The 19,468-nt window shown below is 34.0% G+C and overlaps 1 protein-coding gene and 1 long non-coding RNA gene across 2 annotated transcripts in view; one reads left to right on the forward strand and one right to left on the reverse strand.

Moving 5' to 3' along the window:
- LOC145263896 (hydroxyacylglutathione hydrolase, mitochondrial-like) overlaps positions 1-7,950 on the reverse strand; it is a 257,028-nt gene extending 249,078 nt beyond the window's left edge. The window contains exon 1 of the mRNA XM_080120976.1: positions 7,691-7,950. Coding sequence (XP_079977102.1) covers positions 7,691-7,697 — 7 coding nt within the window. The 5' untranslated portion in view covers positions 7,698-7,950. The remainder of the gene's footprint in view (positions 1-7,690) is intronic.
- Positions 7,951-8,907: 957 nt separating this feature from the next.
- LOC145263898 (uncharacterized) lies at positions 8,908-17,958 on the forward strand. The gene is made up of 2 exons (XR_013864617.1): positions 8,908-9,143; positions 16,281-17,958. It is a non-coding gene; the product is annotated as an uncharacterized LOC145263898 (long non-coding RNA).
- The last annotated feature ends 1,510 nt before the right edge of the window (positions 17,959-19,468 follow it).

Genomic DNA, 19,468 nt, shown 5'->3' on the forward strand with positions numbered 1-19,468 from the left:
TTGCGGTAAGAGGGATACCTTTTTGTTTTGTTCATAGTGTTTGGAAAATGGCAGTTTTTACTTCAGAAGTATTTAAATCTTTGCGATGAATTCAAAAGCAATTTTCTGATCATAGTTTTAGCTATTATTTTCTGCGATAGGGAAAAAAAAAATTGTATTTGAGTTTAGAGTAAAGGATCTTCTTTCTTTCCATCTTATATCTTAATAAGAAAAGCAGTATAAAATAAGTTTCTTTTTTTTATATGCTGATGGTGAATTATTTCTATCAGCTTCATGAGTTTTATGCTGACATATTAAATTGTTTTTATCAGCATGTTATTCTGACAAGAATATTGATATTCTTTTTCCATTGGGTTTGTTCAAATTCTATGATATTATGAATCGACAAATTGCTTCAGCAACATCTTTCCTTTTATTTGTGATAAAATCAGAAATAATTTCCTGGTCAGAGTTTTGCTATTTTCCCAATTGGATAGGAAAATATTTTATCTGAGCCTAAATACAGTATTTTTCTTTATTCCTCACTTCTCATACCTAAGTAAGATAAGGTGTTCCTTTCTCAATGGACTATTTAACTTATTGTGTCTTTATTTAGTATTGATGGATTCAGGACTACATTTGTGTTGGTCTTGTGTAGTCGCCAGCTTGTTACTAGTGTCAACATCAGTAAGAGAAGCTGTACCATTATTATCTTATATGACCTAGTGCCTAGCCATTATGAAATCTTTTGATTTTGGATGACACTCTGCTAGTTTTTAGATTCTTGATTTTTTTCATTTTCATGAGAGTTGGAATATTTTGTCTCTTTTAGAATGTTAAAATCAGGTCAATGTTGTTTGTTACATCTTTATATTTAGTCATGGTTTGCTTGATTATCGCATCGATCTAATAAAATTTAAAAACACCATAGTAGACATACAAGTAAGTGAGACTATCATATGCGTTTTGGTGATGATGATTTTATTAATCTTCTTTTTCTTGGTGCAAAATAACTTCCTCCTGCACCCTGCTTTTTCTTTTTAGATATGTTACAACCAATAATTATTTATAGTTGTTTTATGCAACCAGGCAAGTGAAGAGTTTTATATTGTAGAGAGACAGCAGATTTCTCTGGATTTGTTAAGGTGTTGTGCATCACCGTTTTGTGGATATAAAGGTTGTATCATTTTTTATAAGCCATGCAGGTATTCAGTGATACTGGACTCAATCTAACTATATCTTTAACATTCCAGGCGTTATTCTTGACTATATCGGTTCATACTTGTTTTGTTTCATTTAGTTATATCTACTGTTTGTTTTCCTTTTTTGTTCTGGTGGTGGATGAGGCATACTTTGTGAAGCCAGATATTCACCTGCTATCTCATACATTCGTTCAAGAGATCTTTTAAAAAATCTGAGCATCCCTTTAAGCGAAATTCTTTGAAGCAGTCTTGCACTTGGTTACCCGAGTATATTTGCAAGGTTGTTTGCGAAAGTATTTATCAGTGTGAATTCTCATATATATACACTAGTGGGGCGATTTTTGTCCGGGCAGAAGGTACACTTAAATATAATATTTTAATTTGTCCAGACTTTGTACACATTATTAGTCATGATTTCAAAAGTAAAAATAAGTGTTTAGGTACCATCAGCAAGAATAAAATTGAAACTAGCATTCAAAGCTGGTGACTTAACACGTATATAAACCGATTAAAAATTTTAAATAAACTACGATGAATGTAAAAAATATTTAAGGCTTTTTTAAGTTTTGACCCATTTTTTGCCCTTTAGAAACAATTTTAACCGACTAAAGACCCATGTGACTTTTAGTTTGGGAGGAAATAGAGTTTGAAAATACATAGGCAGATCAACAGACTGACATAGAGCTATTTATATATTAATGTGCAGAATGTTTTTTTTATGAATTGTTTATTATTTTCACAACACTTTATTTACAAGAACAGGAATATTGACATAGTGTGCAAGAATGTTTTTTTGTGAATTTTTTATTTTCACATTTTATTTAATGAGAACAAGAATATTGACAGAGTGTACAAAAATTTATAAATTTTTTGTTATTTTCACAACACTTTATGACAGTTTCATTACGATTTTAATATATTGTTACATCTCAGAATATGCTAGGAGTGGCAGGAAACCGATGGATATAAAAACATAAAAAATAAAATATATAGTGTGCAGAATGTTTTTATGAACTGTTTATTATTTTCATAACACTTTATTTTTGAGAAAAAAGGAATATGGACAGCATGTAAGAATATAACTTTTTGTGAATTGTTTGTTATTTATTTTAACTGAACATTGTTTTTACTCTTTTATAAGTTACATCAGTTAGAAAAAATCAAGTTATTTCTTGAATCTTCTATTTTATTTCATTACGATTTTAATATATACAAGAAGGCTCTTTTATGTATAGACCTCGTCTATTTCATAGCTGATATCTGTTATTTCAAAACAGCTTGGTCTTCCATAGATTTGTGTTTAATTATTTCGTAACATTTTTACAAAGCCATTTGCTTCTACAAAAAACGGGATTTGTATATTTTCCAGAGACATTGTCATTTGTAAAAAATTCTTGAGTTTCTCAAGTTTTGTGTTATATTCTAGGTTTTCCCTCTATGACTATTATGACAATAGTCTTTAGGAATAGTTTTGCCAATAATGAGTTCTTTCAGTTTTGTTTCAGGTTATACTGTCTTTTATTGCAATAGTAATTTGGAATGGTTTCATGATTTCTTATGTCTGCTTTTTCAATTTATCTATCTTGAAATTTTCATAATGTGAACCCTTAGAAGAAAACGACAAACATATTTTGTAAGAATATGGCTTTCATAACTTGTGCTTTTTTTTCATATGTTTAACTAAACTTGATTTATGGGAACAAGAATATCCACACATTTCACAAGAATGTGGCTTTTCCCCAGTGTGAGTTCTCATATGAGTCACTAATGCAGATTTTTGTGAACAAGAAAATCCACACACTTCACAAGAATGTGGCTTTTCCCCAGTGTGAGTTCTCATATGTGTCACTAAATTTGATTTTGCAGAACAACAATATCCACACACTCCACAAGAATGTGGCTTTTCCCCAGTGTGAGTTCTCATATGTTTCACTAACTTTGATTTTTTAGAACAACAATATCCACACACTCCACAAGAATATGGTTTTTCCCCAGTATGAGTACTCATATGTGTCACTAACGTTGATCTATGAGAACACGAATATTCACAAACTTCACAAGAATATGGCTTTTCTCCAGTGTGTGTTCTCATATGTCTTACTAACTTTGATTTGTAAGCAAAAGAAAATCCACACACTTCACAAGAATGTAGCTTTTTCAATAAACTAATATCAGAAGAATGTTGCTTTTCCATAGTTTGAGTTTTTATGTCTCACTAACGTCGATTTTTTAGAACACAGAATATCAACACACTTCACAAGAATGAGGCTCCCCCAGTATAACTATAAATAATATGACATTTTACTCCAGTATTTTTAGTCTAAATTTACACGTGTTTAAACAAATTTGAGAAACTCCACTTACTTCTCAATAATATAACACTTACCTAGTGTTACATCTGCAAGAAACATTTGTTAGTTCTTATATTTTTTGCACTGTATAAAATATTTCTGTGATTTGCGGTTCAATCACGTTTTTTTATTTATTTGAGCAATATCATTATCTTTGAGATGTGTTATTTTCACCATATTTCAGAGAAGCTGATAAATAGTAGTATCCAGCAGAATACATTTTTGCACAAATGTCTCCATTGTCTTCCAAATACAAGTCAATAATTTTCTATTGACCAATAATTTAAGAAAATGATTACTCATTATAATTTAGTAAAGACTTTCAAGCAGGAACATCTGTAAATAAATAATAAATAAAAATCAAGATTTTTAGTATCATCGTTTACATATTTGTATTGTGTTTTGCTGTAGCTATTGGATGGAACTCACAAATTCTAGATTAATTTAATCGATGAAGGCATATAAAGACATATATAGACATCGAAGAAAAATAAATGAATATTTTTTAAGAACACAGAACCAGTCAGTACAAGCGTTTCTTAGAATATATTCTACAGACAATTATAACTATAACTTTTATATAATTAGCATTGTGGTGATGTTATATATATAATGGACTCTCCTGTTGTGTTACATGTATGTGGTTCTGACAAGATTCTTGACCGTTTCAGTGGGCTTGAATCGTTACTAACATTTCAATCTGGCTTCAGGTATGCATCGTAAGAAACAGCAACTGGATGTATAACTACTGGAAGTGTTTGATAGAGAGTTGTGTGCAACATTCTTTTATTTTTCATTATTACATTTTGCAGGTGAGCAATTCTTCTCAGGCGGTGATTGTTAGCTTGAGATTGACACTTGCAATGATATGCAGCCTGTTGCATGGCTATCTACTGAAAAATCTCTCAATTGTATATTTACAAACAAAAAGTTAAACACAATATATTGTTACAATCACACCCTACATTTGAACTACGTGAAGTGCTTATGTAACGAAATAAAACGAATTAAGGAAAAAAAAGAAAAGGTTCTCTGGGTTCCATATATTTTGCCAAACAAGAGAGGATGTACTACAGGGGGAGAGAGGAAAGAAAAGAAGGTGACATTAAACAAAGAAAAAAAATTAAAATCATGAAGATGGGGGTTTTATGATAATATCTAAAAATGTTGAGTAGAAATTATACCAATGAAAAACAAAAAAAAAAGGGTATAACAAAAGGCGACATCAATTCATCACATGAGAGAGAGTGAGAAGACTTACAGTTTGTTCTTTTTTATGTGGGATTTCTTTGGCAGATTTCGTTTAGTTTTCATTTTGGGTGTATTGGTTAGCCTGGCTTCATCCTGTTCAAAAACACACACCCACAACTCTGGGGCGTATTGTCGCCCTTATCCTTGCATTGGCAAATTGTGCTTCTTAAAATCACCAGTGGAATGTTTTTTGACAAAAGTTTTTCGAACAGCATAATTTTTATCGATTCTAACTTTGAGATAAAAAATCATTTATTTAATTGTTAGGTGAAAGTATAACATAGTCAACAACGCCCCTTCCTTTTGTTAAAAATATTTATTTGATGATTTGTATAAAAAAATTTCAATTATAACAAATATATTTGTAATGAAAATACAAATTTTCAGTGAAAAAAATGGTAACATAAATTTTCCTGTGTGTTAAATACACTAGCAACTGATTTCCGCAATTCACCGTTGACTGTTGAACACATTCTTAGTCAGAAGTTGCAATTTTCGATTGTTATGCAATTGTACCAAGACTAATTATATCCGTGCTGTTCTATAAGCAGTTTAAGATTATAGAAATTAAAAAAAAATGGTCGGTACTAAAAATGGAAAGGGAACAAAACCAAAACAAAAAAGAAATGACAAGTGTAAAAACATTCTCTTGTCGATACAATGCACAAAAGTCCTTTTTTGTTTTTCCCTCAATTTGCGACAAATCCTTGTGTAGTCAATATTATCTTCCACCATTTGTTCTTATTCTAAGCTGTCCAACAAAAACAAAGCTCAACCTCTATGCTTTAGAATTTGTCCCTTTTTACAGTTACTGATTAATTAATGTCACACATTCACCAATGAGCAACCTACAAAATTACACTTGTCTTTTCTTCTTTCCTACATTTTAAAAATATCCACTTCATGACCAGCTAGCAGTCAATGAGACATGTAATAGTTTGTGGCAGGCAGGAAGGGGACGGCTGTGGTAATATTGGTTGGGACTTATGTTTTTAGACGGATTGAGAACCTACATGTTATGAATCATTTTGTATTTTCACCTAACAATTTAATAAAGAAAATATCCCATAAAAATATTATTGTTAATTTTCTTAAATTTTAGTATTTAAATTAATTTTTGCTATTAAAAATTTTTTTTGTTATTTTATATAAAAATATGGATTCAATTCTTATTTCAACTTAAGATTTGGGGAGAGGATATTATTTTTATCCGTCCATGTTATTTTTTGTTCTGTTTCAAATACAAAAAAAAAAAAAACTCCCTTCATTAATAATAACATTATTATTTGAAAGCCCGTCTTAACATCAGGAAGGGAGTCCTTGTTTACTAATTTGAATTTTTATCTAACAATTTAATGAACAAAAAGGGATTTTGTAGTTTGGACAAAAACAAAAATATAACAAATAAATATTACCTAAGAAAAAAATTAGTTACTCTTCTACCTACCTAAATAAGTTTGTTTTTGTGTTTTAATTATTAAATCATTAGGTCAATGTACAGAATAGTTAACAACATGTGGGCTCTAATCTCCCTCTAAAAAACAAAACGTAAGAAAGCAAAAAACAATATCAGCCTTCTCTCACACTGCCACAAAAATTGGAAACTTTGATCGATTACATCTCCTGTTGACAGCTAACTAGCTATGTAGTAGGTGTTCACCTTATGTTAAATTTATAATGTAATCTGATACCCCACTCTAAAATCTTAAAATATTTATTTTTATAATTTTTTTTATTCCTGATCTATGGATATTTTTAAGGTTGGGTGAGAAGTCAGAGGAAGGTCAGATTCTCTTTTGACTTTGCAAGACCTGGTGACGTTTTAACTCTAGCTTATATCCGCTGCTGGCTGGAAGTGATTTGCATATGTGACAGTTGTTATTTAAGAGCATTGCTTCCTTCCAGCGAGTCTTTGAGTGCCAGTCTTTTTAGTTGAGTCTTTGAGTGGGTTTGTTCGAGGTGTCTAGTTCGCTTGAAAATACCTTGGTATATTTCTGTTATTTACACACCAAACTATTCAGGTGGGTAGGGTGCTCCTTCTATGAATTACTTCTGGGACTCTTTGAGAAGTTCTGATGGTTGTTACCTCTAGAGAACCTTCTTATTTGTTACCTTTACGACAGTTACATCTGGAGAATCTCAATTTGTTACCTTCACTAGATTTAGATTATTGCTTTGTGTTTCTTGACTCCCGAGAACTGGGGGTCGCGATTTAGGAATATTTTGCAGCCTTAACACCAGACCCACTCTGATTTATCCACTACTTTGGTGTCAGAGAATTTTTCAACAAAACGTAATGCCCAGAGAAAAGGTACATTTGCATTTGTTTACCGGATAAACTACGCTAGGTTAGATACTAATATTTTTTCTACATTTAGTTTCTGCTAATTGGTAATGCTCAATAAAGGGGTGCTTTATAAAAGAAAGTGATCTTCATTCTAAAATCATTAAATATTCAATAAAACATAAAAAATCAAACGGATTTCTCTAGCAACATAATAAATGTAAACAGAAGTTTTTTTTTGTTTTTTTTTTTAAGATTAAAATAATCTAATAGCGAAAAAGCAGCAATTTTTGTGCTCAATTGTGTAACAAACCAACTTGGAATTAAAGTATTGCGTTTATGGTACTCCAAAATCACAAAGTTGTACTTAAATAACTAAATTTTTCATAAAAATCTAAATGTCAGATTGAGTAATATTTATTTAGGATTTTTTTTAATTGCCGATTCATATTTTCTTTTCTTTTTTTTTCACATTTCTTACAAAAGCATGGTGGAATCAACATTTTTTTATGGGATTGCAATAAAAATAAACTTATTTTAATGTTTCAGATTATTTTAAAAGTTATTGAATGGATTTTTTTTTTTTTTTTTAATTTAAGAAAATAAAGAAAAGAAAAACTTACCTTTCATTCCAGGAATTCAATACAAAAACAAAGCGGGGTGATTCTTTTTCTTTTGTATTCAAAGCAGAAAATTTGTTTTGTTTGTTTGGATTTCTTTAGTTTCTTTTGTTTTGTTTGTCCAGTTCATTTAGAAATAAAATACATGAAATTTAAAAGAATCAAAATTAAAGGATAAAAAACACGATTTAAGCGTAAAATTATTTAAAAAAGAAAATCAACTGCTAAAGAACAATTAATTTAAGTAATAATAACACGGTGTTATCATTATTTTGTTCCTCGTGTAAAAATGTTCGTTCATTAGTTATGTGTGCGAAATTGTTTTTCTATCAAGTAGGACCCTCTTGCACTTTAGGAAACTGGAAAATTAGAAGATAGAAAAGGGACAGCAGTCGTCTGACACCGGTCGAAAGAATTCCATTGATTGGATAGAGAAATTATGACGTGATTTTATAAATAAACAATTTTTTAAACAATTTTTTACGCGTATTTTTAATTCTTTAGAAACGATAAAAAGATACGATATTGAAATTGACAGTATTAGAAAACAATTTTTTTTCCAAAAATAAATGATAGTTTTAGAAATAAATAAATACATACATGATAAAAAGTACTTTTTTTTATTTAGTATAAAACAGTTTTTTTTAACCAACCAAAGATAATTATAACTGATGTTGTTCTCTGATACAATACGCGGCAATATTTAATTTAATATAAAATACAGTTTAAAATAAAAGTAAAGTAGTTCACTATAAGTCAGCGATCGAATTGCTTCTACATTAATTATTTTTATTATTAAATACTTATTTACAATACTTTCAATTCTTAAATTCTATCTGAACTTTAAAAAATTCTTTTAACTAGAGAACTAACTAACGTTTTTTTAAATTTAAAATAAAAGTAAAATAGTTCACTATAAATCAGCGATCGAATTGTTACTTAAATGACTAACTTTTAAAAATGCTTCTACATTAATTATTTTTATACTATTATTAAATGCTTATTCTTTTGCAATAATTTCAATTCTTAAATTCTATCTTAACTTAAAAAATTTTTTTTTTAATTCTAAAAATACTATTAATTATTAAATACTTATTTATTAAATTCTTTTCCAATTCTTTTTCAACAATTTCAATTTTTATCAATATTTCATAGTAATGACGTCATAATTTCTCTATCCAATCAAATTGCATACTTTCAACCGGTGTCAGACGACTGCTGTTCCTTTTCTATCTTCATAATTTCCAGTTGCCTAAAGTGCAAAAACTAAAATAACTTACACGAAACAACGAAAATAGAAAACGCTTTTGAAGGGGATTTGACGTATTTCGATGTAACTTTATTTTTAAACGAAAGTAAAAAAATTAAAAAATAAAATTATTTTTCCTTATTTTAGGTAATCAATCATTTCTGTCTATGATAAAAGATTATTTTGGACAACTTCTTGATTAACCTGGTAGGTTTATTTAATTTTTGTTGATTAATTAACATCGTTTCATTTTAACAGATTGTTTACTTTTGTTTTGTGTACGTTAATTAATAAGTTTATTTTGTTACTTAACATTGTTATATTTCAAGTTCGTTGATTAACTTCGCTAACTTGTTTCCTTTTCATAAACTGCTTCAGCAATTTCCGGAACTCGGATACAGTAATCGTGTAATCATTTTTTTTTTTTTTTCAAATGAAAACATTCTTTCATTGTTCTACTGATTATTTCAGCGTCCCAAATTATACCTTGCAAAATATTCTTATTTGTGCTATGTTTATGCTGGTTATCTGTCTTAGATTTAATGATCTGTTCACATAAGCGCCAAAGATACTATAAAGGGAGGTATTGTCGATGACATTTAAATATTCATAGATTTGTTCTTAATTAATAAATAAATAAATGAAATGCAACACAAACAAAAAAGCAATCAATTTAAACACGGCACTTATATAAATATTAAAAAATATTTTTATTTATCAAAGAAGTTTTGCCGTTTAGTTGTACAAGCCTCCAACCATGTTATCAAACGAAACGGACACGTTGGGTCGTCACCGGTATATACCCAGAAATTTGTTTACGTATAATTTATTTTAGATTAACCACACCGTTTAACAAATAAAATTATTAAATGTGTTTATGTTATGATTTAAAAAATGCTATTGTATAATTAATTTGAACACGGAATATTTAAAAAATAGTTTTATTTAACAAAAAAAAAAGTTTTTTTTTTTGTTTTTTTTTAGTTCTGTGGAGTATTAACTCTATTTTGCTTATCCGTTATGAAATTAGGAAGATTGATGTTCATTGATATAGACTTAAAATCCATTATATTTTTATTAAGAAAAGGTTCAGAAATGTTATAATGTACATAGCTATATATAAAGCCATATGACTAGATTTTTCTTTTTATTATTCAATTTTCACCCCAAACAAGGCAAAGTGCCACTTAGAAGTAGGGGGCTACTATCAGGGACATAATTTGCGGGGGCATTATAAAGGGAGATGAGTAAGCAAGATATTTGTTCACATTGGGAAAGCAGAATCCCGGAAGTGAGTTCCAAAGACTTGCAGTTCTGGGGAAGAAACTATTGGAGTAAAAAGCTTTCTTACACCTAGGAATCTCTACTGTGAAGGGGTGAGACTTAGTTGCTTGTCGGATTTGTCGGGGGTAGTCACGTCGAGGAGGCACAAGTGCTTGCAGAGCATTCACCATTAAAGTATTTGTAGAACAGGCAGAGGGATACAACATTTCGTCAATGGGACAGAGGCGGAAGCCTAGATGACAGTTCAGGACCTCTCAGTCTTTTGAAACCTGTCCAGGAGTGACAGACAAGCAGCAGATGCGCCAGCCCAAATGTGACAACAGTACTCCATACATGGGCAAATGCTGGCCTTATAGAGGTACATGATACTTTCAGGTGTAAGTAATTTTCTAGCATGGTAGAGAGAGAGCCCACCTTTTTTACAGCAGCCTTGGCAATGCTCTCAATGTATCTATTCCAGTTCATGTTCCCTGTAAACGTTAGGCCAAGGAGTTTAAAAGAAGTACTTTCAGGTAATGTGTTCTTGGCCATTCCCATTAGTGGTAGAGACGGTTTCTTGTAGTTATTGAATGAAACAAGCTTAGTCTTGGCAGCATTGAATGTGACCATCCATTTTTGTCCCCATTCCACTACAGATTGGAAGTCATCCTCTAGTGTTTCTGCCATGTCCTTAGATATGTGTTCATTTGTTTTCCCCTCATGCCTGTTATAGAAAGTGGTGTCATCGGCAAATATACCTATAATGTTGGGGGCTCCCGTGTGGCGGGAATCAAACAGCATGAAAGAAAGACAACGCAGACATAGCTCAGTCACCAGAGAACTGCCGTCCGAGCTTACTTTATTAGAGAGCATGCATGGCTAAGGGTAGATAACACTTAGAGTTATGTCCCTTTACTTATGGACATCACATCCCTCCCCATCTTGGTGGGATGATCTGTCTTATTTTACTTTTTACTATTTTTTTAAATTTATTTATTTATTATTATTATTATTATTATTTTTCTTTCTTTTTTTTCTTTTTTATTTTATTTTATTTATTTATTTTTTTAACTTACATTATGAAGTCTTTGAGTCTGGCTGGGGGTAGTCTTTTCCAAGATGGATTTTGTCTCGGTAACTGGTCAGCTATTTGTGTTTTGGGCGTTTCCAGGTCTTCTGGGGTGTGTGGATTGTACTCACCTTCAGAGTCAGAATTGGAGTCAGGGTTTTCATCCCTAAGTGTTATGCGTTTTAGCAAAGAAGAGTTTCTAGTCACTTGGTGATTTCCTCTCTGAACCATTATCATACTTCCCTTCATTTTGTAGCGGTGTATGGTTTAGGGTTGTATGGTGGTGACAGTTTGTTTTGCCTCTTCTGTCTGATCAAGACCTTATCACCCAGGCTGAGAGCTGTTGTTTTTGTCTTTCTATCGGCGTACCCCTTCATTTTCTCCTTTCCTTTGGGGTCATTTTCTTTTATTTTTTCATGCATCAGCCCTGTTACTGGGCTTTCAACACCATTTAGTATGCCGATGTACATTTTTCAGCCCGTACAAGCTTCAAATGTAGATATTTTTGTGGTGGTATGGAGGGGGGCTCTATATTGCCTTAGGAAATGTGGCAACTGGGTCTTCCAGTTGTGGCTTTCCACCGTGGCCGCAAGAGCATATTTTTTTAGGGTGCGCATAAAACGCTCTACTTCACCATTTGCCTCAGGCTATAGAGGTGTAATGCATCTATGTTTGAAACCTGCTTGTGCCGCTAAGTCTCTAAAATCTTGTCCTTGAAATGGCAGACCATTATTGGATTTTAGAACGGTCAGATATCCTTGTCTAGCAAAGATCATGTTTAGACAGGGAATGACTGTACACTCAGATATTGAGAGTGTTACCTCCACTTCAGGGAATTGGCTGTAATCGTCGATTATGACTAACACATAGTCACCTGATGGGAACGGACCTGCAAAATTGAGAGTTCAGTCCATGGTGCAACGGGTAGTGGTGAGGAGTGTATGGGTTCGCGGCTCATGTGCCTTGGGTCTGAGGCTTGGCAGGGAATGCATCCATGTATTGCTTCCTCCACCAGTCTATCAATTTCTAGGAACCACACCTTTTCCCTTATTAGTTGCTTGGTTTAGACCATGCTCTGGTGAGATTGATGAGCTATATCGACTAATCTCTTCCTTAATTTTGAGGGAATTACAAGCCGGTGTCCTCGAAGGACGAGACCATTGTGTATTGAAATTTCATCCTTGAATGGAGAAAAACTTGACAGCTGGGGGTTATTCCATCGTCCATCTTTAACAGCAACGATGACCTTTTGTAACTGGGGGTCCTGTTCTGTGGCTTGTTTCACTTCTTCAAGAGTTAAAGATTTTGGTATTGTATTCTGAGCTACATACCTTATCTAGGCTTCTGCTACATTGTCTTTAGATGCTATATTTTGTGGGTGATGACTCAGTCCGCAGGGGTTTGGTCATCTTTCCCGGAACAGTATACCAGGTTGTACTGATAGGGCATGAGATGAATGCGCCCGCGTTCAATCCTTGTTGTTGTCGGTTTAAGATTTTTCACAATCCCAAGAAGAGGACGATGGTCGGTCGTGATTTTGAATCTCTCTCCATATAAATAGAGATGAAAATGTTCAGCTGCATATACGACAGCTAACATCTCTCTCTCTCAGTTTGAAAGTATCGTTGTTCTACATCTGTGAGGACATGACTGGCATAGCATAGCACCTTCCCATCTTGTGTCAGAACTGCACCTAATCCAACCGGGCTTGCATCTACCAGGTTGTCAGTGTCTTTCTGCGGGTCGAAGTATACCATCACCTCAGCTATATTCAGAGCTTCCTTTAACTTGTTTGCAACTGCTTCTTCTTCTTCTGTCCATCTCCAATTAGCATCTTTTTTTGTGAGCCGTCTCAGTGGTTCACTAATATTGGCATAATGTGGAATAAATCGAGCCACATACTGTGTCATGCCCAAGAATGATCTGACTTCACTGATGTTCCTTGGAGATTTGCATTTTGTAATAGCAGAGATTTTCTCTGGGTCAGGGGACACTCCATTTTCACTGAAAATATGTCTGATCACGCCAAAACTTAGATGCTTGTAACGAAATATTATGTAACAAAATCACACTTATTTAATGGTCTGCGGTCAATACATATCCGTAACTTTTCATTTTTTTTATTACCAGTGATAAGTCATTTGCCCATGGTGTTGGCTCGTTCACTGGTTCAATTACCTTCTTTTTGATCAGTCTTTCTAATTCGGCTTTCACTTCTTCCTGTAATACATCCTGAAATTCGGATATGATGCTCTCCGAGTGCTGGCTGCTGTCTTTTTGAGGTATGTTTGCCATGCTCTTAAATTTGTCATTGTTCACACTAATGAGTGCCATTTGCTGGATGGCATTCGCTCCAAGTAGTGGATCGAAGTCTTCCTTTATGATGCCAAACTTCACTGCATACTTGAGTCCGGTTTTTGGGTTTATCATTTTTATCCGACATTCTCCTAACGGTTTCATTTGTGACCCGTTCCACATGACGAAGGTCTTATTGGACTGCTCAAGTGTTTTCCCTACATGTTTCTCGTTCAGGATGTTCACTGAGGCTCCACTATATAGTTGAAAAACAACCGGCTTTCCTTTGACCATCATTTCTGCCTTTATCACTTCAGGTCTGATGGAATTGATTCCTTCTTTCGTGGTCACACTGTCCATGTGTCCATAGTCTGAACCATCACTACTGCTATCGCTATCATCTTGTTTTCCAACAAACCGAATATTCTTTTTTCTTGATTTGCATCTTTTTGCAAAGTAGTGCTTTCCATTGCATTTGAAACACGTCTTCCCAAAAGCTGGACAAAAACTCTTTTCTGGGTTCATGTCGCAATGCACACGCCCTACACTCTCTGTTACTTTCTGTGGTTGTTGGCCTTCCCTTAGGTTTCAAGTCCACTCTGTTAACTACCTCGGGTCTCAGAATTCTAGACTTTAGCGTTGCATTTTCCGATAGTTTGCACATGTCTGTGCATTTCTGTCTCATTTTAAGCAGTTCGGCTTGGGTGTGGGTGTTTACTCCAAGAATTATCTGGTCTCCAAGAATTATCTGGAAGAGACGCAATTCTCACAGAAATTGCATGTCTTTATCAACGTATGGAGTGCCGTGATAAATGCTTCCACCGTTTCACCTTCTCCCTGTTTTCTTGTGTGGAAGATATATCGTTTGTATGTCTCATTAATTTCTCCAATAGCATACTTATCGAACACTTGGAGAATTTATTGGGTGTTCTCTCTTCTTCTGAAGTCAGAAATTGAAATGCATGATACACTTTTAATGCTTCGTCTCCAAGTGTATGCAGCAACATTGACATTTAGTATGGTACTGGCTGTCTCGCTAGATACATGATGATAGCATAGTTATTCCATCTTAATTAAAACAGCTTCCAGTTCACTGACAGATTATTTTTCATACACAGGGGTTGTGAGGGGCGTATCCCCGCCACTGGCCTATTTATCTCTTCCATGTTAAGTTCAGACACTTGTTTTTTCTTCAATACAATCATGTGTTTTACGGCCGATTAAATTGGTTTAAACTTCTTTTTTCATCTATGGCCTGGCGAGACGGATATTGAAGGTTGAGAACCGATTTTATTTGCTACTAACAACTTGTATTAGGAGATGCGAAATGTTCATAGGATGGAATGTGATTTAACAAAGAGGATGAATGTTCATAAAATGTGTGTAGGTATGTATGAATTGACAAGGAATGAATGTTCATAAAATGTTTGTAGGTATGTATGACTTGACAAGGAATGAATGTTTGTAAAATGTTTGTAGGTATGTATGAATTGACAAGGAATGAATGTTCGTAAAATGTAACTTATCTTTTGGACGATGGAGAGGGTTAGGGTAGGCCGGTCATCCTGCTGTCGGTGATGCGTTTCCTGGCTTGTAACTAGAAAGCGAGAGACTTCTTTCATCAGCGCTGGCAGCCCGGCGTCTTCATCTTCTTTTTCCTCCTCTCTTCTTTGGTTTGTGTGAATTAGGCATTGTTTAGAATTGAACGCGTTTGGCCCATAACATGAGAGCTAGTCGGCTTCAGTTCACTGGTGCCTTATTTCTTTTTCTTCTTCATCTCTTTAGGTCGGGTGAGAGAATCCGTCCATGTGTTCACTGACACAGCAGGGCGAATCTCCTCTTCCTCCTTTTGGTTCCCTCATTTTATAGTGGTGAACCGGCTCCCAGCGACTGTGATATTTGAGGTGTTTATTTTAGGCGCAGAGCTCTGCCATTGGTCGATAATTATTTTGTAGTTATCTTATTTTTTTCTTCCCAAGTGGAAGCGATGCATGGAGCCATGTGCAAAAGATGATTTTTCATTTTGTCTCTCATGGTGGATGCGTTAACATCCAGTTTGCTGCTAATCCTCATCATGTTCCCACACATCTTATTTAAATGCAAATAGATCACAATGACCAGATAAAACAAAACAAACTTTTTTTGCGTGTGTGTGTTTGCAATGTAACACAATAAATCGAACATTACTTATCTTTGTTTATTTTTCTTACAATACATTTTCCATTTTGTATTCTTCCTTGGAACTCTGTTCATCCGACCGCTGCCAACATGTTTCATTATCTTTGCATGCGGAGTCCCATTAATGAAAACAACACAACGCGTACACTTGGTTTGCTGGCATCTTATTCTATTCTCGTGCCATTATCTATAATACAAGTCTGCCACCGCCAAGGAATGTTACTCTCGCGGTGTAACCTAAGATTAGTTTCTCATGCAACAGGGAATATGTTTTATAGAAAAAGGAGTTCAAAAACTCGAAGAGGAGCGAATTAATGTGTATATTATTATTATTATTATTATTGATGATGATGTGGTGGTTGTAGTGATCGTGGTGATGATGATGAAGATGACGATGATGATGATAGTTGTGGTGGTTGTGGTGTTAGTGATGATGATGATGATGATGATGACAACGATGATGATTAAAAAAGCTATTTTTTTTTTCAATTCAGTTAATATAAACGTGCCATTTAATGGCTATTTTTTTCCTTTTTCAGGGATTTTTTTCTAACGTGTTAAATCGTTTGCTGCCAACGTGGTTTGCAGATTATATTGGAGTCAAGCCCCCACAAACTGTCAGTTGTGAAAAGTGCGGAAGAAATAATTGTAGTTTTTCGGTAAGCCATCCACAAAATTGATAGCAACTTCATTTTTTGTTTTACTGAATATAAATTACTTTTTCTAGGATATTATTTATTTCATTAACAAAAAACACTATTTTCAATATCTGAATTTAAATGAACAAAAGCATAGTAATTTGATTTCGAAGATGTAAATTGAATCGATTTATTAAATTCTTGAAATTGACATGATATGATTAATTTTGCATCACAAGAAGTTTTTTACAACCTTACTGACAAAGGGAGAACAATTGCTGTTTTCTGGGTTTGAATCTATCCACATAATACTTACAGTTGATTAATTTTTGACCTTCAAGTAGTACACTTTTTGACCTTCATGTAGAACACATTCCAACCAGAGGCAAACCAGGCTGGCTTGTCAGCGGCCCAACCCAACTCAGCAGCAGGAGTCATGTCCACACAGAACTGTTTTGACTACCTCCCTGACAACGACCGAATCCAATAGCAGCAACAGCAACTACTCGCCATCGACACACCCAATTCCCAGCAGTCAAGCTTCTCAAGCCAGCACGTGTTTTTCATAGCCACTAGCGACAACCTTGCAGCCATGCCTGTTCCAACACCAGCTGGATTCCAACCCTCAGCCTGAGACCTCCTACTACCATTCGGTTTCTTACCAAAAATAAACCTGAACGGATTTATATTTGTTCACAACGGTATCCACTGCATTTGTCATCTCTGCTTGCCATTGACATTTATTCGTCTTTTTCTTGCCTGCGTCGTCTTTTAGTTGTAGGGTTGATTGCCACCGACATTCGGAACACACCTGAAGAAATTGTTGCAATGCTTTTGTGGATGGAGTGTCCTTTGCTTCTTCAACGCCCTCTTCAAAGTGTCAACAAATCTTTCAGCCTGTCCGTTTAACCAGGGGTGGGAAGTGGGAGTTGTGATGTGGTCAACTTGGAAGTTCTTCATGAACTCTTTAAAGTCCCAGATGTAAACTGAGTGCTGTTATCTGACACTAAACAGTTGACCACTCCGAACCGTGCAAATAACTCATGAAGAGTTTTATAGTGTTGGGCTTATGTACTTAAAAACTTCAGGCCACTTAGAAAAGCTGTCCACTACTATGAGGTAGTACTGTCCCGTGTATGAGGTAGTACTGTCCTGAGGTATTAAGTGGTCCCACATAGTCCATGTGTATTCAAGACCACGGGTTGTCAGCTTTGGGCCATAGGCAAAATTGAACTGATGGCGTTTTAGCAGCTAGTACACATCCTCTGCATGCTTTCACATTTTCTTCAATATCCTTGTGTCGTAATATTAAAACTCTTGTATTTTGTGTTTACTGTGTTGTCTAATTATCTCCACTTGCTGTGTACCGTCTAGTATTTTCTATTAGTTCATTTGTAGTGAAGCCAAGACTACTATTTCTCCATTGCATATCTCTTTCTCTCTACTCTTCCTTTTCCCCCTTCCTTCCTTCCTTCCTTCCTTCTTTCCCCAAAAATGTGACCAGAGGTTGTAACCAATCAGGACGTTTTTATTATTATTCCCAGGTCAGTTTCTACTCCCGTCTTATCAATTTCGACGACTCTCCAAAAGGGGGACCCACCGAAATGGTGACCTACCCAACAAGAATTACATTATAGTAACCGCCATAATTTTGGTGAACGCCCGACGTCCATATGAACACGGACGATGACGACGTAACAGCAAAGCCCGAGGACAAACACAAAAAAAAGAAAAAACAAACAAGTAAATATATATAAATCCGCCTAAAGAAGTGCCGATAAAATATATTTTTACTGTCTTATGATACGACTCACCCTATCAAAAAAAAAAAAATTTTTTTAAATTACGTGATTCCTACCGAATAATTTACATGATTTAAATAGGACCTGGCCTGAGAAGTCCGAAGGCGGACACCTTGTAAAATATATATAAATACAACAAAAAAACAAAAAAACAAATTAATTGTAAGACGCAGTTCTACAAAATTAAAAATTTTTTGCCCCAATGCACACAAAAAAAACGCACACACACACACAAAAAAAAACATAAAAAAAAAACTTTCAAACACGCATACAAAAATAATTACCGCCATCTTAAACATGTGAGGAAATTAGAATGCGTAGAAATTCGCCCGGCCAATAACGCAGGTTTTGTCAAAGACATTTACCAGACATATATATATATATATATATTTCTTAAAAAAAAGAAAAAAAAGAAAGATATATATATATATATATATATACACTTGTGCCCGATATTATTCATACCCCCCTTGAAAATTGAGTTTATTAGGTGTAACTTTGTAAGAATTTATTGTTTACGTCCATATTGATTCATATTCTTAATAAACCTCATCTGATCATTTTCGTCATTTTAGAATCTCGGGATACTTGTAATAAAAGAAATATACAGCTATTTATAAAATCTGCAATGTTCAAAAATAATCATACCCCCTTATTTTTCCAGTATTAATCGAGTTTCTGACTGTTTGTTTCCTGTTTTATTCTTATTTTGAATGCTTTTATACAACCTTTGATTAATTTCATTTCGTTTTTTGCATTTTTCAGAAATTAAAATGATATCAACTGAAAACCAATGAAAGAATAAAAATTATTAGAACGGGGAAGAAAAAAGAGCTCAGTAATGATCTTAGGACTAAAATTGTGAATTCACATAAGGATGGTTTAGGTTACAAGTCAATTTCCAAGAAATTCGAGGTCCCTACAGCAACAGTACAGAGCATAATCAAAAAATTCCAGAGCCACCACACAACAAACAACTTGATTGGTAGAGGAAGGAAAGGGAAACTGTCTGCTAGAGCCACCAGGAATATTGTAAGAAGTGTTAATGCAAATCCAACCACCACTACTAAGGACATTTTAGAAAATCTGGAGTCTTCTGGCATAAAAATATCAAGGCAAACATTGCAAAGGACTCTGCATGAAAATGGTCTGAAAGGAAGAAGACCACGAAGGACTCCATTGCACACCGGAAAACACCTTGCAGCACGTCTAAAGTTTGCTAGGACCCATGTGAATTCTCCAGAGTCCGTTTTCTCAAGTATTTTGTGGACTGACGAAACAAAAATT

This window comes from Euprymna scolopes, chromosome 39, assembly GCF_053919585.1.
Source record: "Euprymna scolopes isolate OS-2025 chromosome 39, ASM5391958v1, whole genome shotgun sequence".
Taxonomy (NCBI): Eukaryota; Metazoa; Mollusca; class Cephalopoda; order Sepiida; family Sepiolidae; genus Euprymna; species Euprymna scolopes.